Source organism: Anticarsia gemmatalis, chromosome 1, assembly GCF_050436995.1.
Source record: "Anticarsia gemmatalis isolate Benzon Research Colony breed Stoneville strain chromosome 1, ilAntGemm2 primary, whole genome shotgun sequence".
Lineage (NCBI taxonomy): Eukaryota > Metazoa > Arthropoda > Insecta > Lepidoptera > Erebidae > Anticarsia > Anticarsia gemmatalis.
In genome coordinates this window covers 7,239,981-7,267,388 of record NC_134745.1, presented here as the reverse complement: position 1 = coordinate 7,267,388, position 27,408 = coordinate 7,239,981, and the positions used below count along the sequence as shown (strand labels likewise).

General features: G+C 37.6%; 2 protein-coding genes across 12 annotated transcripts in view; one reads left to right on the top strand and one right to left on the bottom strand.

Annotated features, from left to right (window-relative positions):
* The window catches only part of pnut (septin 7-like protein pnut), a 28,835-nt gene extending 16,600 nt beyond the window's left edge, over nucleotides 1-12,235 (top strand). For 3 of the 5 annotated variants that reach the window (XM_076115648.1, XM_076115615.1, XM_076115641.1), the window contains exons 2-12: nucleotides 3,129-3,452; nucleotides 4,067-4,226; nucleotides 4,406-4,616; nucleotides 5,177-5,432; nucleotides 5,599-5,794; nucleotides 6,146-6,314; nucleotides 7,388-7,429; nucleotides 8,279-8,357; nucleotides 8,872-9,092; nucleotides 9,432-9,472; nucleotides 10,662-12,235. In XM_076115648.1, the coding sequence (XP_075971763.1) occupies nucleotides 3,129-3,452; nucleotides 4,067-4,226; nucleotides 4,406-4,616; nucleotides 5,177-5,432; nucleotides 5,599-5,794; nucleotides 6,146-6,314; nucleotides 7,388-7,429; nucleotides 8,279-8,357; nucleotides 8,872-9,092; nucleotides 9,432-9,472; nucleotides 10,662-10,702 (1,740 nt within the window). In that variant the 3' untranslated portion in view covers nucleotides 10,703-12,235. Of the gene's footprint in view, nucleotides 1-3,128; nucleotides 3,453-4,066; nucleotides 4,227-4,405; nucleotides 4,617-5,176; nucleotides 5,433-5,598; nucleotides 5,795-6,145; nucleotides 6,315-7,387; nucleotides 7,430-8,278; nucleotides 8,358-8,871; nucleotides 9,093-9,431 lie in introns of all 5 variants that reach the window. The other 2 variants (XM_076115623.1, XM_076115632.1) reach the window with 2 other exon arrangements.
* A 350-nt stretch (nucleotides 12,236-12,585) lies between these two features.
* Nucleotides 12,586-27,408, bottom strand: part of alpha-Catr (alpha-catenin related) — a 72,484-nt gene continuing 57,661 nt past the window's right edge. For 2 of the 7 annotated variants that reach the window (XM_076115604.1, XM_076115551.1), the window contains exons 5-15: nucleotides 25,936-26,073; nucleotides 21,772-21,801; nucleotides 20,658-20,915; nucleotides 20,405-20,588; nucleotides 20,190-20,272; nucleotides 19,838-20,116; nucleotides 19,596-19,765; nucleotides 19,344-19,497; nucleotides 19,057-19,263; nucleotides 18,471-18,530; nucleotides 12,586-17,342 (exon numbers count right to left, since the gene is read on the bottom strand). In XM_076115604.1, coding sequence (XP_075971719.1) covers nucleotides 17,202-17,342; nucleotides 18,471-18,530; nucleotides 19,057-19,263; nucleotides 19,344-19,497; nucleotides 19,596-19,765; nucleotides 19,838-20,116; nucleotides 20,190-20,272; nucleotides 20,405-20,588; nucleotides 20,658-20,915; nucleotides 21,772-21,801; nucleotides 25,936-26,073 — 1,704 coding nt within the window. In that variant the 3' untranslated portion in view covers nucleotides 12,586-17,201. Of the gene's footprint in view, nucleotides 17,343-17,990; nucleotides 18,091-18,470; nucleotides 18,531-19,056; nucleotides 19,264-19,343; nucleotides 19,498-19,595; nucleotides 19,766-19,837; nucleotides 20,117-20,189; nucleotides 20,273-20,404; nucleotides 20,589-20,657; nucleotides 20,916-21,771; nucleotides 21,802-25,935; nucleotides 26,074-27,408 lie in introns of all 7 variants that reach the window. The other 5 variants (XM_076115560.1, XM_076115594.1, XM_076115576.1 and 2 more) reach the window with 5 other exon arrangements.

Sequence of the window (27,408 nt, the reverse complement as noted above, 5' to 3'; positions counted from 1 at the left end):
CAATCAAAATTTACTGAACTCGATTTGCATATCTATGTTTTTTTAAAGATTGGTAGTGTTTTTCGCCAATAGTCCCCGTGCAATATGATAATAGCAAGGTAATTACGCATACCTAGCCAGTTCAGTTTACCGAGCGCCTAATCTGTAGTTAGTCAGCGCTGTGTTCGGCTACAGTGTGTCAACGTGACTACGTCGTGCAAACAATAAATAAGTATTAAATTTTACTCAGTTGTGTTAACGCGTACCGTGAAGTCTGTACTGGCTTATTCTCCTATTTCCTGTGTAAATGATCTCATATATTCCTGTTTGTGAAGTATAGGAAAATATCATTTTAATTGTAAACTGTGTAGTTTCTGTTTTTTAATAGTAACCGAAGTGCTGATGTTTGATAACGATAAGAAACGCTACCGTATTCATAATCATTGGTACTTGTTATAGTGACATTTCGATATGGATATGTTCAATAATTTTAAGAAAACATTAAGTTTTAAAAAACGCAAAAAGACAAGGGTTGTTAGTGAAGATGTAAGTACAAATATTTGCGTAATTGTAACAGCAAACACGTCAAGCTGCTTTCGCCGACTGAATCGATTTGACGATTGAGTAATTCTTGAACCCAACGTTGAATATTGGTTGTTTATACGTGCTTGCTCTACAAACAAACAAATTCCTTTTCGATGTTGAGTTTGATTATTTACTTTACGTGCAGTACTGTGTCCGTGCTCGGGTAAACATTCGCCGGATGATGGTACCGTAGCAATAGCACTACTCGCAGTGGGCCATCGCTGTTCTGTCATCATATACCTTAGCTAAATAATCACAGTATAGTTCCAAGTGTAATCAATGGGTTGTTATTAAATGACCTTATTGTTATCGTGTGTTGTCATGTGAAATGGTGAAATGTGTTCAATGCGTGATGCGCCGCGTCTCAATGTTGCAGCTACTCAGTGAATGTAACTGCCACCTCACAGAGACTGATTCATCTGCGTATTCTCCAATCTGGATCGCTGTTCCAAAGAATATGGTTCTCAATATTCGTCAATACTTCTGAATCACGTTAATGTTTCATATTTAGCAGAACCCAATCGCACATTGTTTTATTGTAGTAAATTAATTAAATGAACTATTTTACAATATATCGCATTTAAGGGTTACCGGATAGTTGTGACTCGGTGGGCTGGAACATCGGTTGCAGATATTATTAGAATCAACCGTCACAGACGCATTACGGTCGTCGCACTTCGCAAAACTGCATACGAGTTTGCATATCCACTTTCTTACTTGTTTTGCATACGCCTAAATATGCATGCGGGTATAATATTTATAGTAGACAGTAGAGATGTCACGAATATTCGGTAACTATTCGTTATTCGGCCTATTCGGCCACTTTTTTTGCTATTCGGTATTCGGCCGAATAATAGGTACTATTCGGCCGAATACCGAATACCAAACCATGTAAAAAAGACAAGCATATTACTCAAAATTATGTATTTATTTCCAAAATTACAACACTTTAGTAATTAAAATTAACCAATGGTGAGTTATGATGAATAAAAACAAGCTTTTCAGCATTTCTTGGTAGAAAACGATTACGCTTTTCATCGTAAATGATACCAGCCTCAGAAAATAACCTTTCACTATACACGCTACTTCCAGGAGAAGAAAGATACACTTTAGCAAATTTCGAAAGGTTTGGGTATTGTTTTTCGTTTGCGAACCACCACTTGTATGGGTCGGCCTTCTTAGCTCCTAGCAAGCTAGCCTCTTAGCAAAATAGTAATTAAGTTTTATTTTATGTATTATTTTTACACTGACAAAGCGTTCCGTGACGTGATTTACTCGCAATTGAAACAATACTTCCCTACGATGTGTTGTGTTTATTTGCACCCCGCTCCACCCCTCGTCGCTTGCCGCGCCTACGCAACGAGGAAAGCAGGTTGCGACTTGTCTTAATCTAGCTAACGCGCCTCCGTCAAGCATGAATTTCGTGCCGAATATTCGTCGGCCTAATATTCGGCGCTTCGGCCGACCGCATTGCCGAATATTCGGTATTCGGTATTCGGCCAATTCACTATTCGTGGCAACTCTAGTAGACAGTACTTTATGGCAGAATTATGCACTTGTACCCGTATCTTATCATGCGTATTTGTTCTTAAGCGTTAAGTATCGTGTCTGTTGGTATTGGGTTTTACATCAGATGTCTTTATGACCTAAATGATATGTTAGAGTATGTACATGGTGCATATTTTACAAATATTTATTTCTATACTCATTGTTGTTTATGACGTTCCACATTTATTTGTTTAGTTTCCTCCGACTTTGACGTAGGGGATGACGGGTACAAATAATATATTACTCACTTCCCAGCTGAGTTTCTCAGTCCCATACCCTGTATGAGTCACCGCTTTCGTTCTTCGCACCTACATAATTACTAGTTATGGGTACATGTATGTTTACTCGATCAACGCAACGATGCGTGCTTGCATGTGGTTCATATTATAGTGAAATTCACTTGTTGCTGTTCATTCTACTGATAAAAATATTTTGCTATTCCAGTCAGGTCTTTGACATTTTCACCAATCTGTCTCTAGTTTTTGTAGTAACTACCTAGTCTAGTTTGCGTTGGCGTATCATTGTTCAATAATTACGCATTATGGCTTTATTTTATGTCCAGCAGCGTCACCTTGGGATCGGTGAGTCATCTGCCGCTCGCACTGTTCGCGGAGCCGGCTGGACCGACTCGTGGTCTTATATATTGCTATGTATTTTGCTGTACAATGTACGTATAGTGTAGGATGTCGCCATACATATAACTCTCTTCATTACTTGACGGCAAATTTATGTCTTTCCGCAGCGGGTGTCTCGTCTCCTTAGTCACATAGATGTATTTTACAACATGTTTATGTTACTGAGGTTGTATAGTTAACTTTAAAATACTGCTAAAATGAACCTTGCATATTTTATGATTGCAGTTGGATACTGGTATCTTTACTGACAATATTAGGTCAACTCTTATTAGGCAGACTCCGTTACAATCTGAGCTTCTTAGACGAGATTACAAGCAAATTTTGTAAAATGATGTGTTGATACCAGGACGGTATTTAATAAGTTCTTTTTTCTTTTTCCAGTTACAAAGTAAACGCGAATTGTTCTTCAAATCTGATTCGGTCAGTGGCGGCGGCGTGAGCGCTACGGGGCCGCCTATAGCAGCGCCGCCCGCGCCGCCCTCCTCGCTCAAGGACGCGCTCGCCAAGCGTGCGACGACCCTGCCCGACCAGCTCGAGAACAACCACCATGAGTCTAACGGTACTGCCAAGCTCAGCAACAGCGTGTCTGTCGACACGACCAAGCCTCCCAGCGTCGCACCTCCACCGACACCGGTGCCTCCCGTACCGACCTCAGCGCCTCCCAATGCACCACCTCCGCTGCGGAGTACAGAAAACATCATCAAGGTGAGATCTATCACAGAGATGCTTGATTAAAAAGCCTTTTTTGTGCATCGCGCATCGTATCAAACTATCTTTTTTATATTTGTTTAAAAAATTGCTTACTTTAGAATTCAATTAGAACATAGGTTTTTATTATATCACAAAATATAAAAAAAGGAAAGTCTTTTAAATATTTGGCCAAGCTAATCGAGAACGCGTGAAGTTTATTTCTTCGCTTTATATATTTACCAAATCCATTTGGCGTGTGATTGTATGAAATTGTAGAATATACTGTTACCGCGTGTTGCGGCGTGAGATTAATTATAAAAAAGTGATTTATGAGAAGCCATTTTAATTTATTTTATAGACTTCCTCACGATATTGTGTTGATCATGTTCTATTTCGCCACGCTAATTATTTTATAAGGTGCACACAATCACCGCGATGTCTACGATCATTATCTCATAACAGTGTTCATTATATGCGAGTACTCTGAACAATAACACTGTTTGTATTCATTCGACCGTTTTTAAACAATGCAGTTCAAAAGTTAAGTTATTATAGTTATAAAATACATCCTCTTTAATTGATGTTACTAATATGTATGTTAAAATGCGTTTTTTTATTTAAATTTCCAGAAACCAGATCACCCACCAGTTGCCCCAAAACCGGAACTACCTAAATTAGAAAAGCCAAAAACCAAAGAATTAGATGGATATGTTGGATTTGCAAATCTACCAAACCAAGTGTACAGGAAGGCCGTGAAAAAAGGATTCGAATTCACTCTAATGGTTGTGGGTAAGGTCATCGCGAAAATATTCTGCTAATGTTATTTTAATGCATTTGGACTAAGATAGCCTAGTTGGTGACCTTAATGTTTATTAATTAGGATGTGAACACTACCGACAGGAGATTAGTATTAAAATGGATTCTTCTAAGAAATATGATGATTTAATTAGTAACTTGTTTGTTTGTAGGTGAGTCAGGTTTGGGCAAGTCAACGTTAATAAATTCTCTCTTCCTGACGGAGGTGTATGACAAGGACAAACACCCCGGTCCGTCGCTACGAGTTAAGAAGACTGTCGGAGTGGAGACCAGTGTCGTACTCCTAAAAGAAAATGGCGTCAACCTCACGCTAACGATCGTGGACACACCTGGGTTCGGCGATGCTGTCGATAACAGCAACTGGTACGTGACCAAACTTGATTATTTAACTTATGTATTGGTATCGGCTGAAATGAAGCGGTACACTTTGCTTATGTACTTTTAAATCCCGTCTCTTATGCAATGCGTTGCGATTAGTATGGTTCAAGTCTAAAGATTTTTCCTAACAGTAAGCTTTAAGTTATACAAGTTTCAGATTGTTTCACGTTGTCTCGAGACTCGTGTTTTTATATTGTAGTTCCCATAATACCTTTCTCATGATTAGTATTTACATAGCATTGTTATATCTTTCATACATCAATTTGAAATGAAAGAAAAAAAATGTAAACCTTTCTGTTGGCCGGATGTTTATTTTACCAATGTTACCATTTGTTTTCTTGTTTTGTATCTAACAAACATTATGTTCAAGTGCACATTAAAGAATTTCTTCGTGCAACAATTTTAAACCGATACCAAAGATTGTTTACATCGGCTGTCGGTTTGAATGATGGGTGGTATAATAACAGTTCATTATTCATCGCCTTTCAAATCACATTCCTGGGACGCGATACTTTTACTGAACCGATAATTCTTTTACATTATAGTTGGCAACCCATCATAGATTTCGTTGAGTCGAAATACGAAGAGTTCCTGAACGCGGAGTCGCGGGTGACACGCAAGGCGGCGCCCCCGGACACGCGCGTGCACTGCTGCCTGTACTTCATCGCGCCCAGCGGCCACGGGCTCAAGCCGCTCGACGTCGAGTTCATGCAGCGGCTCGGAGACAAAGTCAATATTATACCCGTCATCGCCAAGGCCGATACCATGACGCCCGAGGAGTGCAAGGATTTCAAAGAACAGGTAGGCAGTAGTATGAATCAGAACGATACCGACAAACAAATGACTTGACACACTTGATAAAATCGTACCTAACTATTGTTAAATATTCAGATTTTCGAATAACTCAAATAAGGTTGCAATTTTTTTGTGGTAGCTATAATTTACCAAGTATGTCGGAACGTTTCAGATAATGAAAGAAATAAGTCAACACAAGATCAAGATCTACGACTTCCCGGAGAGCACGGGCGAGGAGGGCGACAGCGCGGACGCGGCGCGGGCGCTGCGCACGCGCGTGCCGTTCGCAGTCGTGGGCGCCAACACCGTCATCGAGGCCGAGGGCCGGCGCGTGCGCGGCCGCAAGTACCCCTGGGGCATCGCCGAAGGTATCGCCGCCACACCTACTCACTAGTCTGAAATCACACTTTTTTTTTTACTTAAACGTCCCGAAATTATAAACTGACGCCAGAACAGTCAGCGGTGGAAATCCTATATTGACGGTTAATATTGGTGCCACGCGCCTGCGGATTATCGATCCACGGTTTCATAAACTATTCGCTATATTTGTAAACTTAGACGACGAATCGTAGCAGATGTTATTATTAACCAATTTCCCCCTATTACGAGGAATGTCGTCGCGTCGCTCGTTTACTCGTCTCGAGCGAGCGTATTATTAGGCGTGAGCGCGCACCATTGTTTGTATTTTAAGCTAACGTTTTGTTTATCACGAATTCCAGTGGAAAACTTGGAGCATTGCGATTTCTTGGCACTTCGCAACATGGTGATTCGGACGCACCTTCAAGACCTGAAGGATGTGACGAGCTCCGTGCACTATGAGAACTACCGCTGCCGCAAACTCGCCGGCCTCTCGCACGACGGGAAACCACACAGAATCAACTCCAATAAGTAAGACTAAATGTACCTTTTCATATCACCACTTTACGCTCCTCATTCATCATGTGTTTTTCATCAATTCATCAACAAATACTAACAATAATTTCTCCAAACAATGTCTTACCTGTTTCTGGTCTCAGTAGATCTTTTGATAAATATTTGAAACAGGCATGTTAGATCTAACAACCTAAGTAGACAGGGTTGCTCAAATATACGTATATATTATTATAAAGATATTCTCAACATTTATTTTGTTACTGCTGTCACCGCATTTAAGGTGACCAGACTTATCTTGGATTTAATAATGAAACTTATTTTTTAATTAACAATTGATTCCTCATGATTCACGTTATCAAACAATTTATTTGTCTATTCATTGCTGCATGTCTGGTCACCTTTAACATTAATTCTTCTCTATTGATACTGTCGCAGTTGTGTGCTACAGATTTTTTATTTTATTTTTAATACTTTAGATAATTTTTATTAAATAGCTCTGCATTAATATTGTACTGGACGTTCTGTGCTTGGGCATGCAGAAATGAAATACTAATTGTTAATGTCTATCATTATACTATCTCATCATGGATTGTTTTAAAAATTATATAGTTTATACTGAAACCGATAGCTGATATTTTTAAAATATCCATGACAAATATCATAAATCATAATAACTTGCAGTTCATGCGCTTACACAGTGGCATTAATAACAATTTATTCCTCATTATTATCAATGTGTCGTCGAAATTGTGACTGCAACTAATTTGCGTGTGTTACACTCGAGCGCACACTGATTTCTCAGTAATAATAAGTGTATGTAATAAGTACGGACATACACAACCGTGTAATGAACGTTTATTAACATAATGTTGCACAAAAAAGAAAGTGTTTTTGTCACACCTGTTAACATACTTAGTTACTGAATTCTTCGTATAAAACAGGTCATTGTTTGTAATGATTGATATTTGATTTCGCTTGTGTCTGTGACGTGTCACGTATAATGTATCATGTGCGTTATGTATGCCACTGTGTGGAGTGTTTGCGCGAGCACAGCCACGTGTGTTAACCCTGGTTGTGTTGGTGTTCAGTTTGTGCCCGCAAGGATTGATGAACAGTTTCATGACCGTCTGGTAAGTCCCGTCGCGTCGACGTATTTACATAACAGCTTGTACACATAGCACGGTGTTAAATGTTGTGGCCCGATGACTATACTTCTACATTCAGTTTTTATATACCAATTGCGAAATTTCACAAACTTATTGGATACACAAACATTGGATTATAGAAACACTGAACTTCTGTTTCATCAGAGACTGCAAGCTAAAACTTTAAAATCTAGTCAAGTTTTTTTTAAATCGAGTTTAAGTTACGAGTTTTCATAGATTGATGTTTCATAGTTGTAGAATATTGGTAGGTATATGTTTTGTTAGATGAAGTTTAAGCTTTCAGCATACATATAGCAAATAAATGTGTAGAATTAAGTATTTTCTTTGGCTTTGGTAAGATGCATGTTATATTTTTCTTTGTTAGCTTAATATCTACTGATTTAAGAAAATTCTTTGTATATGTAATTGTATGTACGTATTACTGGATGCTTGCTATTTATTATCGTGTAGCATGAAAATTACTCTTATCCTGGTGCTAGAAACAAAGAAATTGCTCTCGTTAACTAAAACCAATTGACAAATTGTAGGAGGCAAATTGGCCGCCGTTTATAAACGTGACTTGTCAACTGTGTTCCACATTTCACAATACGCTTTGTCCTATTTCGACTAGTCGTACTTATTTGTTAAAAACATGGTGCAAATCCTATAAAAAAATCTCAAAATAATTATAGCATATTAATGGCCTCATTTTCTTATTGGCCCGTTTTTGCATGATTTTTGTGGTATTTTCTATATTTTAAATTACCCTAAGGTTTTATTTCTTATCATGTTGGAAAGTCGAATACAGGGTTAACTTTGAATGTTTGTTCTCAGGAATCCTTTGGCACAAATGGAGGAAGAAAAGCGAGAACACGATCTTAAAATGAAAAAGATGGAAAGTGAGATGGAGCAGGTAAGAAGGATTTTTACAAAACATTTTTACTTTGTTAACTTTAGATACCATTACTAACACTTTAGGCTTTAGTCTCTCTTTTAGCTTATAAACTAAGCACGTCAACATAGAGGCATCCCCGCTTTTAAAAGGAAATAAAGACGCCCGCATCGCACTCTCATTTAGACACGTATCTGAGCTTGTGTGTATTAGAGATCGTGATTAAAAAAAATGCATTGGCAGTCTGCGGGAGTGACCTTTGCCTGGCATCGAGATACCGATGCAGGCTAAATTGAAAAAAAAAAAAAGGTTGAGGCAGGTTTTTATCTCACTTTTGCGACTCTTTCGAGTCGTGTTAGCAAGGGCTCTCAGAGATGGATGTGCGGCACCCAGCGCCGTTATGGTGCTACGTCTTGATATTAGTTAGCACGCTTCACAGTCGTTTCACATATCGGCCTTTCGATATCGTCAGGATACGACTAAATCCCCCCGACATAATCGAGACGAGAGAAGTAAACACGATCTGTGCTCACAGGTGTTCGAGATGAAGGTGCGCGAGAAGCGCGCCAAGCTGAAGGAGTCGGAGGCGGAGCTGGCGCGGCGCCACGAGGCCACGCGGCGCGCGCTGGAGGCGCAGGCGCGCGAGCTGGACGAGCGCGCGCGCGCGCTGGCCGCCGAGCGCGCCGCCTGGGAGCGCGACACCGGCCTGTCGCTCGACGACCTGCGCCGCCGCTCGCTCGAGGCCAACTCCAAGGAGTCAGTACCGCATATTACCTACGAGTATTTTACAGTAGTCGCGATCGAGCCGAAAGCTGTTGGGCGAACTGACGCTCTAGTAGCTGTAGTTGTTGGCTGCATCTAGGTCCTCGACTGAGTCGCTAGTTTTGAGATCACAATTAGTAGCTTCGATGTGCGAAGACGGAAATCCTGGGTTTTTCTTATTTCCCTTGAGATTAATTTGTTGATTTCATAATTATCTTTATGGTCTCCATACCTACATTGTAAAATGAGTTCATCGACCGAGTGATATCGTGCACTGACTTCTTGAAGTAATTTAAACTTTCTTTTCTTAAAATATTTATCATTTCGTTGCAGGACTGTCGATGGCAAGGATAAGAAGGACAAGAAAAAGAAAGGTTTGTTCTAATCTCAGCAACGGTCTCGTCGGCCTCGCACCCACCGTTACTCACACGTGACTAACCTCGCCGCAGCGCGCCGCCGACATCATCGATCGATGGTCGGTAGTCTGTCGATCGGTCAATTGTCAACAAAATTTTGACATCGACAGAAAGTAGACCCGAGTACAAAATAATACGGTTCATTCCTCCTATCGCGTTTAAAACTTTAAAATTTTCGAAATATTAAAAAATACAAGGCGATTAAATTCGCCAGTACCGAATTATCTTTTAGCTTTCGATCGATGATTTTTAGTGCATGTGTATGAGATTTCGATCGCAAGATCACTGCGGATCACCTATTTGATAACACAATATACTCGGTGAAATTACTTAGTTTATGTTATTGTGACTTTTCGAACATAATACATTACGTATTTTAACTTTACTCACCTTGTAAAATAGATACTTAAATTCTATGGATTACTAGCATTGACAAGCGATTAGTTTATTGGGACTGTACATATCGTGATCTAAATTGATTGAGAAACATGGTTTATGTGCATAATGTATGTTTTAATTGTAACTGGCAATGACTTATGGCTAGCGAGAATTCTTAAGTTTTTATTTGTCAACCTAACTCTGGGTTATATAGTGCCATTTTCGGTGTTGTGATGGATACCAGTACTGTCGCACACATTAGTATTCGTCAAGTGGAAATTGCTTTTTGTCTTCTGTCCAGCAATGTGTGTTCACGTTAAGTGGTTGTTTCACTAATTACTGTACTTCATACTTATACTTTTTGTATACTGAATTTTCTCTGTAACTAAATCACTCTTTTGGTGAAAGTTTTATTAGCATCTCTGATATGGACAGTACATAGCCCCTTTTACGTGTATAGTTCGTTTGATCTAAAATGACGCTCCTCTGTGCTCATGACTTTGTAGAAAATTACTATGTTTGCGTACGGCATCGCGTCATTTTGTTTACATGAACTTTCACATGGATATATAAAAAATATCGTAAAACAGTTTTAACTATAGTAGTTTGATAAAATCATTCCATAAATAGATAAAATAAGTAAAAGGATGTATGTCGCTGGACGTAGCAGATTCACGTAAAATTGTTTGATGTATGCCAAAAATATTGTACTTTACTATAAACCTTGTAATTTTACGTCACATATTGAGATTTTTTACGTCATTTCCAGATTGGTCTTTTAAGAGTGTTGCAACTGGAATAGTAATATAATAAGGACCATAGTCCACACACGGCGCACTTACTAATTAGTAACTATAGTTGTATGAACGTAGCATAATGAAACAACGAGTAATGAAGACTACAGAACGTATAACATTGTAACTGACACGCGTCGAGGAACTTGATACTAAATTTATCACGACATTTTATGAGATTACTTTTGTATGTATTTTATTTATAAGATATTTTCCATGACAGAGCATTTATTATAATAAGTGAGGCCTAATTTTATACTTCTTGTGTTTCCAAAGCATTTTGTAAAACATATTTTATATGATTATTTATTATTTGATATCTTCAAAACAGTTTTTGCTGTCAGCAGCGGGTAAAGCACAAACAATATTACAGCTTATGACTAGACATTTACGTCCATAAAGATGCCAAATAGCTTATAATAATGGTATGCTTTAAATTGAAGACGAAAGTCTAACGATTCATTGTATTTATGTAATTATAATATGTTGACGAACACTAGATAGACAACTAATGCAGGAACGTGATAGATTCAGCTCAAAATCTGGGAGATATAAAACATAGGCACTAAAGTCTTTACTGATAAATATAGCATAATAAACTTACAAGATAATGTTTGAGATACATGTTTACCGCTTTTATTTTTTCTGTTATATTTATAAGTAGAGAGAGAGTACTGTAGCTATTCGAAAGATCGCATTAGGTAATACACCATTCTAAATTTTAAAGTGAATTAGATAAGAAATATTTTTTACTTGTATATCATTACAAAATGTAATACGATTTCGGCTTAATCGGTGCATTCGAGCATTCGTATACCTGTCGGAGGTTTGATTCGCACGGCGTTTGTTATGACTATACAAAGTTATATTGTGCTTAGTGATATTAAAATATGCTCATAGTTCAGTTGTGAAATAGAATCTAGCTCTAGCTAGTTGTTAGCGTTTCTTTATAATACCTAACGTATAAGGGAATGTTGTAAGGATCTCTCACCAACATTGATATTGACGGAGCGACGAAAGCACGGAGCAGTCTAGTATTATATTCAAATTCTATATCATTATGTTGTCGTACATGCATATAATTATTTGATCAACTTCTATTACACGCTATAAAGTTACTGTTGTTTTAATATCTTCGTAAGACTTATATTCAACAATATATCGCTTATCGAACTTACATTAGGTTATGTAAATATTTCGTTTAGTCATTACGATCGTATGAGCAAAATATATATTGTCAGGTAATGTTACTAAATGGCAAGTAATTTATGAGACATGCATAATCTTATTTAATCAGCCTGCCATGTTTAATTAAATTTATATTATTTCCTCCACTACAGTATTGACTTCCGAGTTAAATTTAGTACTTTAGGTGTTAAGATTATGCTTAATTTTGTATTTTGTGTAGGGTCTCGGCCCACTTTACCATACAGATCATTTGCTTAGTCATTACGATGGACTTGTGATGTGTTGGGAGAGGAAGGAAGTTCGGACGATGTAATATATTGTACCTTTGAATAAAATATAAATAAATACGTAATATATAGGACTTCATGGTTTCATTTTGACTTTCAACCAGTAGCGCGATTTTCTACCCTCGATGCCATTGCATTACTTACGTTTTGAACATTACATATTTAAAGTATTTGCGAAAAAAGTTCTTTCAAAATACGTTATGGGCGCTGATCATTATTGCCTGTCTCTTACTAGCTGCCTACTCGACAGTTAGCTCTATATGGGTAGGAAATCGCTCTCTGTACACCTCAAGTTTAAGTTATTTTGATCACATTTTACCAAGGTTCAGTAAATTTGTAGGTATAGGCTAGTCTATTAACTATCACGGGTTAGCAGTGTGTGGATGGGGATTAAGTAGTAGTAGTAATAAAACTCACATATTCCTTGTATGAATTCCTTTTATTTGGTGATGTAATAGATCACGTACACAGTGTTATTACATTCGTCGACCACATCAAAATACAATCCATAAATTCACGAACAACCTCAAAATATTCTGTTATGTAAACAACATTACTACATCTAGATATATTATTAAATATCTTTGGCAGCACTATGGAAAATATACTTCTACTTATAATAATGAAAATGCAACTTCAAATATATTATAACAATCACAACAGTTTATCGACAATACAATCTTTATACACATAAAGTAACATTCAATTGATTTAAAATATTCGACGATACGTGACTTTTAACTTATACATCTTCACTGAATTAAATTCTATCAAAATTAATTTATTTACATTACCTATTCATTTATCGGGGTTTTACTCCTTCAGGGTTACAATCAATTTATACATTACATGTAAGAGAATAATAGAAAATATAATTATGTAGATATTTTAATTAGGTACTTTGCACCTCTTTTGTTTGTATCTTCACTAGCAACGTGTCAATAAACTCTGTTATATTTATTGTTATTTTTTTGTATTCTTAGACAAATTACGCGTGATATTAAGAAATCTTCTACATGCGATTACTATTGGAAGCTCACTTTTTATTAGGTCAATAATTTGAAAAATTTAGAGCCTTTTTAAGAAGTACCGATATTGAAGTGCAAAGAAGTATCTTAACAAGTTTCCTATACTAAATGGTTCTCTTGACTTAAAGCCGTTACATACAATATGTTCCGATCTGGCCGATACTCTGAGCCGAGCGAGACGGTCACACTCGTGCCCCGGGGTTGCCTTACCGAATCAGATCGTAGGTAGCGCCTAATAGAATGTTCACCGATCGAGGTAGCTCATGTATCGCTTACAGGCCATTGGTTCACTTTAAATTTGTTAAATATCTAATACGCTCCGAAGCGAATATTCCGTTTATGATGATTCGCATATTTATAAATTTTAGGCGTTTCTATAAAATATGTTCAGCTGATGTAACCTACTATATCTAATTAAAATTAGAAGAATCGCGTTCTACGTTTCCCTCGGTCGAATTTTCGAACTATATACCTTGTCTATATTATATCTTAACTATACGTACATATATTTTAGTATTAGTGGTAACTATTTTGGTGTTCTTTCGTGTCATTCTAAAGTTAATTACTATAAAAACGTTGAAATTAAAGGACGTTGTACTAAATCTCGATAAGTATCTTGTAATATCACAAATCACTGTATCGCTAAACACTACTTATACACTAACCGATCAATTATGATATCGTTAATGCGATGGAAGTAAATTATTGTGTACTTCACAATTATTGAATAAATTAAACATATCGCGTGGAATTTGCTAGCTAACGCTTTGCTATCAGTAGGTACGCTATAGACTCATACACTACGCGAGGAGGCACAATGGCACAGCTATTGTATTCACGACCTACAATATACGTATGTACTCCGATGATCCTAAGTGATTCATAAATTATACCATGTATTCGTTATCCTTATACCATGAAATGACCTTTGATGTAAGCACTGACTGTTCAATCTGTTCAATCTGCTCATTGTACAGAGGGGCTCGTTTCACATCACATGCTAACGCGTTCACGATGACAACCTATTCCGATGGGCTCTACTCTCTTTATACAAATTAGTCTGTCTATCATCAGCTAATGTATCCCAAATAACGATTTAACAAGAATTGTTTTGGCACAATTCATTAATAAATATACAAATTATTTTTTATGTGCTGATGCAAGTAGCATTGATTTCACATTAGCTTTTATTATAATTTTAATACCCTAATCGCCAAGGTTAGGGCATTTGCAACCGAGATTTTCTTATTTGTATATTATGAAAGTAATGCTTCGGTGTAGCCCATGAATCGATTAACATGTCACTCCACTAAAATTAGTGAAAAACCTTAATAAACTTAATTGTTATTAACAGTCAAAGCAATTTACGCTAATCTTTGATCTAACGTTACGTGGCCACAAGTTCGATTCACAACTCTTCATTATAAAGCTTTATCAAGCTCTTTACATTAGTCATAATATTGTGGTAACTAATCTAATCATTTCGTATTACAATTGAAACTGACTTAGACATAATTATTAGTAATCTAGATTAATACAATACTAAAGTAACTAAGAAGGCAATAAACAAGGTTAAAGATTAGTTAAAGTAGTCAGTAATGTATTAAATAACAATTTCGTTATAACTAGAGTTCAAAAGCCAACATCGTTCACGTAGTAAGTAGAAGAGTAAATGCTAAAAGTATGAATGAAACAAGCGAAGTGTTATATAGACCGGAGTTAGTGTAGCACGAGCACAGAACACAGGCGCCGTTGTTGGTCGGCGATACATTACACAGTGACACTGTCGTAGCGGTGGCGAAGCGATACACTACTGGCTTATAGTGAGACATCAAATACGCTGTGCTCGGTGCCTTACCAAGTACTTACGTAATACTGTGTCTATTTTGGTTAGGTGACCGAGGGCCTTGCCGACCAGCTGGTGCACAGGTGCAGCTTAAATATTGTATACAATCTTACCACACAGTCCACAGGTGCCAGACGTGTACATTATGTCCGTTCCTATACAACGAACGACGTTACTTTTTCAGCGAGAACGTGTAGTTAGTCAACCCACCGGTGCATGTGGACCTTCCTTTCATTATTCTTGTCTGAATCAGAATATGCTACATAATTCGACCGACCGTGGAGCGAGGCACGCTGATTACTTTGTTAATTATAAAGCTCTTAAACACTAAATAACGACTTCGTCGTTCGCCTGCAGGCAGTTGTTACTAACACCTACAAACTTTGATATGTTCATTATTGCTGTAACACGATAAGGTGAAGTTGATCAGCGCTGTAGCGACATGCCGGGCGAAACGCTACACACAACCAGCAGTCAAGTCAGCAGTCAAGTTGCAGCATGCATGAGTCGGGACGAGCGCCTGCATTCTACGCCGCGCCGGCGGCGGCGATGCCTCTGCTTGGTCTATATAACACCGCGCGTTGGGCGACCGGGAGTCGCAGGAGCGACCACCAGAGTCAATTTCCCTCATCTTAACATTAAACATCCTCCCGTCGGAAAGATGACGTACGACATCCATTACTTGAATCACGTTACACACATGCAACACACATCTATTTGTTCCGTTTCACAATCATGCAATGTACGAGTATACTCGCCGCACGCGCAGCTTGCGTAGATAAATGTCAACATGACCGTATTCTAATGTATATGTATGTATGTACACGAACTCGTTGAAAGAGAAACGACTAATAATGCGATAACATCGAATGCAAGATTAACACTGTGTCGTTTGAAGTATAATGTGGTATAAATAGCCATGTATTGAACATAAAGGGTCGCCATCGATGCCAAATGAAAGTGAGGAAGCAAACGTGCAAAACGCAAAACAAAGTGCAACAGGACCACGGAGAGTGCAGAAGTGTGCAGAGAGAAGTAGGCAGCTTAGGTGTAAACAATAGTAAAGGACAGTTAAGTAGTTATATAACAGATAGTTCATAGGGTTTGAAGTACTTATTGTAACAGGCTTAAGAAGGGAAACTTAAAAAAAATAGGCTTCTCTGTGTTGTTTACGTATTAATTGTAACAATGTGTAACATTATGAAAGTGTAACAAGTATTATATTTATTGTACGATTTCACTCTTTTCTTAATTATTGATCACAAATTGTTCTATTCGAGGCATTATTCGTTACATGACTGAACAAGTGTCTGCATAAACGCCTTTACTACTCTATTAATAAGTTTAGCACAAAAATGACTAGTTCGAGAAAAGTATGTTAAATACCGTGGTGTTAACATTGAAGGCGCAGGTAATAGTAACAAATGAGTACATTACATAATAATTATTACTTTAAGTTTACTTAGATCCACAGCCAAAGGCGTAGCGTCCGCACGCTTGCGATCTAGCATTAAGAGTAAAAACACTAAGAGAGTTGAGTTGAGAAGACGCTTTGTGTGTCGCAAGTGCTCTGCAGAAACTTACTTTGTATATCGTACTGTCCATCTTAATACTACTTAAAATGCTGCAAAAGATTCAATAACTGCAATGTTCATGCAAGTTATAATCATTTTGTCAGCACGGGTTGCCGGATTTCGAGTATCACACGCACTAACATCTGCAAGTGTTCGTTTAGGCATCTTGTTCACAGTAGACACTATTGCGTGTGATCCCCAGTACCGACACCAAACTGGAAACACATAAAGCTGTACAAAATGCCGTTCGTTGTGTTTATACGCCTCGTCTTACCTCATCCATTGTTCCTATTTTGTTAAAACATCCGGTATCCTTCGTCTTCAAATCCAATAAAATTATGTGAATAAGTATTCAACAAAAAAAAAGATATTACTTAGTCTTCTGAAATATCTACCTGATTACTTAGGTGTCATCAATCCATTCAATAATATTGAGGGGCATTTGTGTCCAGCTTTATGTGCGACTCAGCTCAGTGTCAGTTCTTCCGGCTTCAGGCGACGAGTTGTTTCAAGACGTTTGTCTTTAAAACAAGAGGAAGCTGACCCTGGTCCGGCGCGCGTCGCCCTTGCCGCGCCGGCCCATGCCGTACTGTCACATGGCCGTGTCGGAGCTACTCCCCCCCGGCTTTGCGTCGACTCCTCCGCCGGCTCCCGACTCCTCGTCCCTCGAAGTCCCTCGACCGCCGCCTGCGCCAGCACCTCCCGCACTCAGACCCGTGAAGTCCAGGTTGTACTGTATCACACATTATACGAGTTAGTACAAAAAAAAATAGGTGCTTGGGTGAAGTGCAGAGTCAAGAAAAAGGAAATTTTCTTGCAAAAAAGTTCCCTTTGTCTTGGCTCGGAGTCTACTGGCTTTATTTTCAGTTAACCTTGAATTTGTTTGTCCAACGGAAGTATATAAATAATGGTTTTGTGGTTAAATTTCAACTCCACGCATGTCTATAATACATAGTTCTTAAAACGACAAGGAACACCATGCTCGCGATATAACATTGGGTATTGTGAGTTAAGATTGTTAAACAATATTATTAATACAGTTGACACATGACGGTTCTTTGGTTTCACTGACTGAAATTGTTACATAAACTGTAGCAAAACTTACTCAAAGAGAAAAAACAACCTCACTTAAAGTTTATATCAAGTTTATAAACTTTAAAATGAATAGTTAAATACCACACAGATTCTAATCTAAGTATAATTTATCATTGCAACATCACACCAACAACATTAACATAGCTATGGGTTACACCAAACAATGCTACACTAAATCCACGATAATTATATAAAATTAGTAATCGGTCAGTTTGTTAGTAAATTGCATTGGATACAAACTGATGTTAGAGAAAAACCACAATTCTGAATCCACATAAATACCTACTTCAACCATTCAGTACACTATTTTCACTCTTATACGTGGATGCTTTTTGTAAATTTGGCTTCCAATGCATAGGAACTCTCTCAGGCATACATAGGGAATACTGAAAATATAAAAGTAATAAAATAACTGTTAAACCAAAATGTAAATGAAACGAGAAAAGCGGGAGCCAAATGTAATAAACCAAGGTCAAGGATGTAAGTACAATAAATATATACGCATTAACGTTTATAACATAAAATACTTGTGAGTGTATGTCTGTAGCCAGAATTTAGCGCAGGGTTTAGCCAATAACATATTCGGGTAATATCGAGATAGAGTTATTAGCATAAATATTTATGAGTGTCGGTAATATTCGTTTATATTTTGGCATGGGCATGATTATACTGAACATGCTCAGATAAACTACATACACAGAGGTACACATATAGATACTGTGAATATGGAGATGACATATATATGAGGGTGCAAGAAGAGACAGACCGAGTCGTCCCTTGTATTCGCTGAGGATTTGTTTATCGCTTTGTCCAGCGGTATAAGACCCTGCATTGACCGAACCACCCGGCGCGTGGAAGAAGGAAAAAACATATAAAAATAAATAAATACCACAAACAGTAAAAAAACGTGGGAGTCTTCTTATTTAACTGTTCTATGTCTATATGTACCTATAAAACTATATCTAATTACTAATAAGATTTATTCTTGATATTTATTATTAGTTTGTTAGTGGCAAGATGTACCTACGTGGGTATCTTTTAAATTATAATCAAGAATAAATCTCGTGTTTTGTAATCACACTGCTTCACCGTTTTCCCGAAACGCTAACAATCACGAATGAAATAGAATCTTTAAAGTACTTAACAGGTGCAACACTCTGGTGCCTTTTAACCACTCCCACACGGGCCTCCCACGGCAAAGGTACCTAAGGAACATTTACGTTCCAATGCACTAAAATCTTTATATTTCCTAAAAAAATTACTAAACTGTCACAAAGTGCGAAGTGTTGCTCGAAAAGGAAATTGAAAAATATAATCATATAGAGAAATAACATGATGGAATGAGTGGTCACCTTGTTGGCGCAGTCGAAACATGTTGTGACGACCTTACTAATAACGTTCATGAGATGTTTGGTCTCTTGTATGACGTTGTCTACTTTGCTGAAGGTGGCTGCACGCCCAACCGTGGGCTCCTTGACTGTGAACTGTAGTTGTTGCACGTACGTCGGTACCTTATCTAAGTGTTCTAGAAGTTCCTTCTTTGTCGCTCCCGCGGGTACCTGCAAACATATAATATTGTCAGATGATAAGACATATTCACGAATTTAGTAAACATAAAATTATACAGGGGTGGGTTTACCTGATAAGAAAATTGTCGAACAATTTTATACAGTCTATTGGCTTCTTCAGCAAAATATTCAGCTTGTGTGAAGAGGTCTTGAGTAGTGTTTAGCCGGCCCTCACCTTTTGTGAATTGGTACATAGCGAAGGCCATGGAAGACATATTTTTTGCCCTGAAAATTGCAAACAAACAAAGGAATACGATGTCAGACGTTTATTTATGATAAACAAACCTTTATTATTATTAATGTAATATTTGTGATGAACTTACCTCTTCACAATATCGTTGTTTTCGTCGGCAGCTGCTCCCTGCCATTTTTCAGTCTCGGCGTCCATTTCGGAGGACATCATTTTCATTTCGAGTCCAGATTTCGCGATCTTCGCTTGTTCGTCGGAATCCAGTCTCACTGCTTTAAGAGGTTTGCTTGTCGTGCCATGTTTCTATAAAAATATTATTATGAATGCAGTCAGAAAACTTATAAAATGAATATGCAACGTAGTAGAATCACTTACTCCGGGCCTCGGTAAACTACTGTATTGCTGCTTGTCGGGTCTGTCGTCTGTGAGGTCGAGCAGTTCTCTGGCGAGCCTGGCGGCGTCGGCGAGAAGCCACGCCCACATGTCTACAAACACATCAAGGTTCTCTCGCGCCGCCGCACTGCCAGGATGCGCCGCCAACGTTCTCGCCGCCGTCACCACTTGCGGACCGTATATCCTAAGGTTTATTTCTGCAAACTTTGCGCTTACTTGCAGAGTTTCGGACATCGCTATATGTCTGAGTAATTTGCAAACCTGTAGATTTTAAACAAAAGTAAGTACCTGTACCCGTTCTACCAATTAAACCTGAGATTATTCCTTCACTTACCTCTATAATGTGATCTAATTGTTCATGGAGCCGGCTGGCTATATTGTGCAGTCTCTCTGATTCTCTCTCACCACAGGAACTAGCTGCAAGTCAAATATACTCCATAACATAAAGCACAGGTCTGCTTCTACTACATAGAGATCGAGCACTCTACATAGAGTTTCAAGCAGATCAAGGATTATATTGTTAGTAGGGATAAAAAAGAGGACACGAACATTGTTTACCTATATATGCGAGGTCGGAGGCGAGTCGCTTCGCCTCGTCGGCGAGCGGAGCTAGGTCTCTCGCCTGGTCGCGCGCCGCCGCCACCAGGGCTCTCTCTAGCTCTGATGCCGCACTCGTCGCGCCGGTACACGCACTTTCTAATGCCGTTGCACTACCACTAGCACCTTGCTCCTCCTAAAATATTGAAACTTGCCAAAATGCTCACAGATAGATTGATAAACACGAAGAGAGGTAATTTCTTACCAGTGACACGGCGACGGCGACTAATCTTTCTAATTCATAAGCTATCCTTTCGGCGAGTGCGAGTATCCGTTGCCTATGTTCGTGCGAGGTATAGGCGGAGTCGGTAAAGTCGTGAGTGCGTTCGACGAGAGCTCGAAGCGTGCCAGCGAGGGCTCGACGCCGCGCTGCGTCCGCGCCGCCCCGTGCCCTCGCCGTGCGCACCTGTCCCGTCAAACCACGGAGCGCGCCGAGCGCCGTTCCAGCTTCCCATTGCGCTGCCTATATGTAACACTAAAGTAATTATCATAATATATGAATTTTGGTTTCAGTCCTACCTGCGTACACGTGAAACTAAGACAGGTACCTAGTGTAGAAAAAAAATAGCATTTTTGTAAGGAGTAAGAACACACGAAAGGTGGAAAATATTTAGAAAGTAATCAACAAAACTACTTTTACTAAAAGCATTTTACTAGATTTGAGATCTAAATTAGGTACTATTCAAAACATTTTTATGGCAGGCTTTACTTAGACATATTTACTCACCAGATTCGAGCTGTTAAACAAGTCTACCTAAACGCAGAAATTTTATATACGTACCTATAACATTAATAACGTAGCGTGAAGCATAGCCAGGCCATTGATCCTAAGCTGCTATGAGCGTGGTTCTTAGCATAATTTTGTGATGAGTTAAAAAATAAATCTTAATATTTATAATGTTTAAAACTATGACTACTTAATATCAAATGGGTGCTGTTTACGTAACCGTAATATAAAATTGATGCTTCCTCAAGATCGGGGATTCCTGAAATGATTTCGTGCATATTCGAGTCCTGAAGTGTAGAAAGTAGGAGAAATCCACGAAGGTGCTATTTCATTAGTAATGCCTTGGAAAAATAAAACCTCAAATATCAAAAAATAGTAAAAACACAGTTGATACCCTGACATTAAGACTAGGATCACAATAATAAATATTAATAAGAATTATGAGGAAGCAAGTGGCAGACTAAAATGTACGTTGTTCACAAAACATTATATTGAAATAAAGCATACAAGGAGAAGATTCTAGTGCGAGTTATTTACAATAATTTCTTACATACAAATAATGCACTCGTCTACCTGCGATAATAATTAATACCTGCTCATGACTATCCGAGAAAGGTTTCATCTACAAGAAAAGAAATAAAATAGTGTTTATGCTTCAAGAATTCGAGTTGAAAAAAAAAACATAAAGAAACTTGGAGATCAAGAATTGCTCAGCGAGAGAGATAGTGGGCATTCTTTATATAAAATCTCTAAAAATATCATTCCAGTACAAATACTTACCTACCTAGGAGAGAGCGAGTTCGCAATGAATTTAACGCATCCTGAAAATACAGTTGTGTGAACAGCCTTTTCAGGATGCGTTTGTTGGGGTAGTTTTGTATTGAAGAAGTCACTTTACTGAGTGAGATTCAAAGTTAAAAGAGTAGATACAACCTAATCATAAAGTGAAGTAACTAGACAAATACGGTGAAATAGAAATTGACGTAAGAACAGCTTCATTTGCTCAAATGTAATACCTGTTGAAGTGTATAGAGGCTGTCACATATTCTAGGGTAAATGTATCAATATCGTTGAACTCGTTACAGCTAAGCTAGATATATAGTGTGCGGAGACGAGTCAAGACTGCCCATCGCGATAGCGTGTCGATCCCTATCGCTAGATGCAGCCGTAGCCTGCACGATATTCCATCGATATTATCATTTTTAAATTACTTTTCTATTCCGTTGGTACGACAACAATTTTGCCATAACATTAAATAAAACGATAATAAAGTAGTGTGAGAGATATTGATTAGATATCTACCTACAGCATACCAATTTCAAATGTATTTTTAAAAGGATAACATGTGTTTTGTTGTACATAAGTTTGAATTCACATTTATGCGATAACATAGTATGTTTAATTATAAAATCAGATGCTTGTCTATCAAGATAAATTAGTTAATTCTTTTTACGAGCCGAAAGTGGCGACTGCGCGACATAAAAATATAGTTTCAGATGTTTGTTTGTACAAACAAGTTTTATGGGGCACTTACAATAGAGTTCAACGAAAACAGCGCATAATGTAACATTGATGTGAAAACTTTCTCCCTGGAATTCTAACAAGTATGTTTGGAAACCTTTGTATCGAAACAGACTATCTAAGTTTCGAATGACGCAAGCACCTTAAACTTTGGAATCAACACAATCACAGATGGAGATTAAATCGTGTAACTATTTTTAGAATAGTTCACTGAAAATACGATTTTCGAACTTAAGGATCTTTATAGAGTTAAGAACCTATTAAAATTACTCTCCGGATCCATTTTTATGTGTTTGATTTAACAAATAATGAACCGTAAAAATAAAGAATTACTTTTTTAACACGCGAACTATCTACTTTAATATAAATGTATACGAATATGTTGTATGATACAAACCGTGATATATCAGAGGTAAAGTTTGCATGCACCTTCACCGTAACAGTACATATCTGTTCTTCCGGTCGGTGTCGCGAGTCGCGGAAGCCTGCCTAGTGTCTCATGTAATATAACTCGTATAAGTATGTTGTACTTGTGTCACGGCTTCACACTACATATATTATATACTCTCAGCTACTATTATTAAACACACCTTAGTGTTACGACAAACTAAAGTCCTAAGTTTTTTGTAATTACATGTAAATAGAAGATTGTGAAATTCTTACTTTTCTTTGCTATTATTTTTTTTTTACAACTCCCGCACTAAGAATTGCTCTTGTATCGCGGGGACTTTTACAAACATACAAACAACGGACACAAAGTACAACCAGACCCGAAACAATCATTTGTGGATCGCACAAATATTACTCAGATTGTGACCATAACTCTCATATATACAGGCATACATACATAATATCTCGCCTGCTATAACTGATGGTACAGGCAAAGGTGTATGAGATACACTCTTTTCCAAGACTACACTGAATTAAATCACATTCCTTCGAATTCGAATGGCAGTGTGCATATTGTAGGCCGGTTATTTGAATTTTAAGTTTTAGATTTACTAAAACAAGATCTTGGAAACGACCCAAAGAAGTGTTGGCTGAATATTGCGAGGTGAGAAAATCCGTTCTAGGATGTCGATATTAAGCCAAAGTGAAATGGATTGGAAAATAAAAACTGTGGCAAATTATTTGCGACAGTCTGCACTTAAAGATTTCAAAAAAATAGTTCATGTGAATTTTAAAAGAAACGATTGCTACAGTTAACTTTACTGGGCTTAATTTTGGTACCATTGATAGTACGGTAAAGATGTTCAATTCCCTCACAACTAAATACCGTTTGAAAACGATAGTTCATATGTTTTTCAACAGAAACGATTGCTAGAGTTAATTTTACTGGGCTTATTTTTGGTACCATTGGATAGTACGGTAAAGTTGTTCCATTCCCTGAGCGTCCTCACAACTAAACACCGCCGGATAGACACAACATTAAATACAAGCGGATTTCTCTATCTGATGCCTTTATCTTAGTTTGATATTAATCTCAAGTGTAAGTGTAAAGACGTATAATGTTCGCAAAGTAACAACGGTTCTGTAATGTGTGTCTACACTCTAGAACGTGCTTAGTGGCGGCGTCTCTCCGCTAAACTTGTTTAGTCGATGACATGTACTGTCTCGTTGGTAAATGTTTGCGCTACAACCTCACTTGCCTAATGGTTTCTTAGCTTGCGTTTTATTCACGATATTACAGATAAAAAAAGGATATACAAACTACCATTTTACGTGGTTAATCTTTTTACAATGAAACGACGAAAATTCGTATTTAAAAGCCGATAACTTAAAAGTAGTAAATCTTTATTTTTACAAACGTATCTAAGAGAAACGTTGCCATTGAAATGTAAAGCATACAATTCTTACAGTAGATTAGGTTTTTCTGGGGTATATCTGTCCATCTAACCTTCACAAAAATCATTTATTACTTCACTGTCTTCTAACACCGTTTACAGACGGTCGTTTTATTACACTCGCTACCGGTTAAAGCGGAAGTTTTATAGCTCTGTGGACTAGAGCTTTATCAGAGACAAAGTTTCTAAATGAAGAAAACCTCATTTGAAGCCGGTCGGTAAGCCTTTGTTAATTTATTCAGAAAATTACTTCTATTTTTACATCGAGACTAGCTTCGTGAAGAGCGTAGTTTGACCGTAATTAAAATCTTTCATAAGTATTTAAAATTTATAATAATTGTTTGAACAAAAAAGAAATAATATCGACAGTATTTCTTGGGAAAACTTCGTGTATTGTTCTTAACGGCAACGTTTTACGCTGAAACTTTCTATAATAGCGGCTTGTATCTCGGAAGAGGATGCTTGTCCCGACTGGAAAGGGACTTCCTCTGGGATATGGATCGGGAATATTATTTCCTTTTGCGTCGATCACGTCGGAATTGATCCGTGTATATTGTAAAGCGGCAGGTTCATATCGGTGGAATTGAAAGAAGAAACTAGCTCGAGATTTTATTTAAGATTGGTACTAGATATATTATTTACGAAGAGGATTTGAGCTTTTAGATAAATTATGTTTTATCTGCGAGTATATATAGGTATGGGCTTGTAAGTTATGCCTTAGTTTGTTCCAGTTTATACTAATTTCAAAACAAACTCGATCAATTCATACGTCGCGATAATTACTCCGAACTTAGCGTACAATAGTGAATCTGGATCGTGTGCTGAGCAATACAGCTCAAGTGACGTCATCAATATGCTGCTCTGAAGCACGTATTGTGAACGTTATTAACTGCATCTATTGTTCAGTTCAATAGTGTTGGCTTGTTTATGTAACCTAGGTTTGTTTAGATTATTTTAGATAAGTCAGACAAAATTTTGCCGAAGACTTTATAGTTATTATAAAGAAGAAATATTGAGTTTCTTAGGTGGTTTTTAAATTGCATGTTATATTAGAGTTTGATCAAGAGTTAAGACGCTAAGGTTATTAAAACCTTTCTTATTGTAGTTATAGGTGTTACATGCACATTCAGGTTATTCTCCTTTCCTTTTCATAAGGAGGAATTTGGGCGATTACGAATCACTAGGAAATGTACATAATCGTAAAACAAATGCCAAATGTAATTTCAAAATCAAGTAAAGTATTGCTTCTAAAATTTGACGCTTGGACGAGACAGGCTCGAAACTTTGAAATTATCGTTCGTGATTGCGCTACAGGTGATTTCACCTTCACATAAACTCTGTACTTGGTTATATATTATTATAGTTTTTGTTATAAAGAAACGTGTCCAAACCTCATGGGAGTGCTCCTCGTGTCCAGGCAGCCCGTCCCTCACGACGTAGTGGATGAGGTCCATGGCGCGCCGCATCTGACAGAACACCGTGTCGCGGTTCTCTCTCGCCGATGCGCTGCCCGGATGCCTTAGACACGTCTGGTACAGAATAATACATTAGTTAAAAATATTATCGTGTTTTACAAAAGGGCTAGTTCATGTTTAAATTATGTTTGTCTTTGTGTTATTTCGTAGGTCTTTTATATCATGGTCAAACATGGAATTTAAGTGTGAAAATAATTATGTTTGTTTCCAACACAACGTATTTTTGAAAAGTCTACAATGTGACTTTTTAGATCAAATCCATATTTTTATTCAAACCTTTTTAGTTTAGAAAGTTCAGCAAAGCAGAATAAAATCTACCAAAGCAATAAAGGGACTGGGATAATTTAAAGAAATATTCAAAGTTTCATTTAGTTATTGCAGCCCGCCACCGCTGGTGTTAACGGGCGTCATCAAAGAAAGGAAATGGTAGAATTCCCACGCTTGTGGGATGTCAAAGTAAATTGCCAAAGTTAGATGAACATTACTCAATACTGTCCATTCCCCGGGGCCCACGACCAACCCTCTAAATACCCTTGGAAAGTGAAAGGGTAGTGCTATTCTTGGTCCGGAACCGCGGGTTTATTTCACCTACTTATAATACAATATAATAAACAATTTATTGCTGTCTTCAAAAGTAAGATAGATAGCCACTTCTTTTTGATGGAACTGTTTATGCCAAATTTAGTCGTATTTCGAACTATTCAAATAAGCTTCGGTAAATGCCTGGAATACATTTTGTGAAATCGCATGATGTATGAGATTATCGTAGTTTTTGAGGTGAATCGCTTTCAGAACGGAATGTTCGCACAGTTATTTAATGCACATGGCGTGTTGTCAGCCGCAATTGTGGTGGCCTATATCTATGCGGTTGACATCAAGCTGCAAGTTCTATTATTTAGTTTAGTATTGATCTATCATGCTAGCATTTTCTACTAACCGACTTAAACTGTTCTCTATTTGCAAAGTTGTATCGGAATTTTGTTTTGAAATGCCATTATAAATGATTTATTTCTAAAATGTATGTTAAGTAAATACATTTTTAAATGTAAATACTCATTCACTTCATAAATATTTTTTAAAAGACATAAAAGGATTCGATTTAGGTTAAGTAAAAAAAAGTGTTTATTATTATTTAAGGATATGCCTTTGTAAATAAAAACCCTGTAACTATCATATTAAACATAAATAAGTAGATACCATCAAAACTCGTAACATTAGTCGAAAATTAGAGTGGTATCAAGTGAGGGTCGAGTCGTAGGCGCGTTAATAGCGGTCACTTATATACTTAGTTATTATGAGGTGTCCTATAAACAATGGCCACTCATCATCTTTCATTACGTACGAGGGTTAAATGTAGCTATGTAACTTTAATTAAAGTTTGTTATGTAA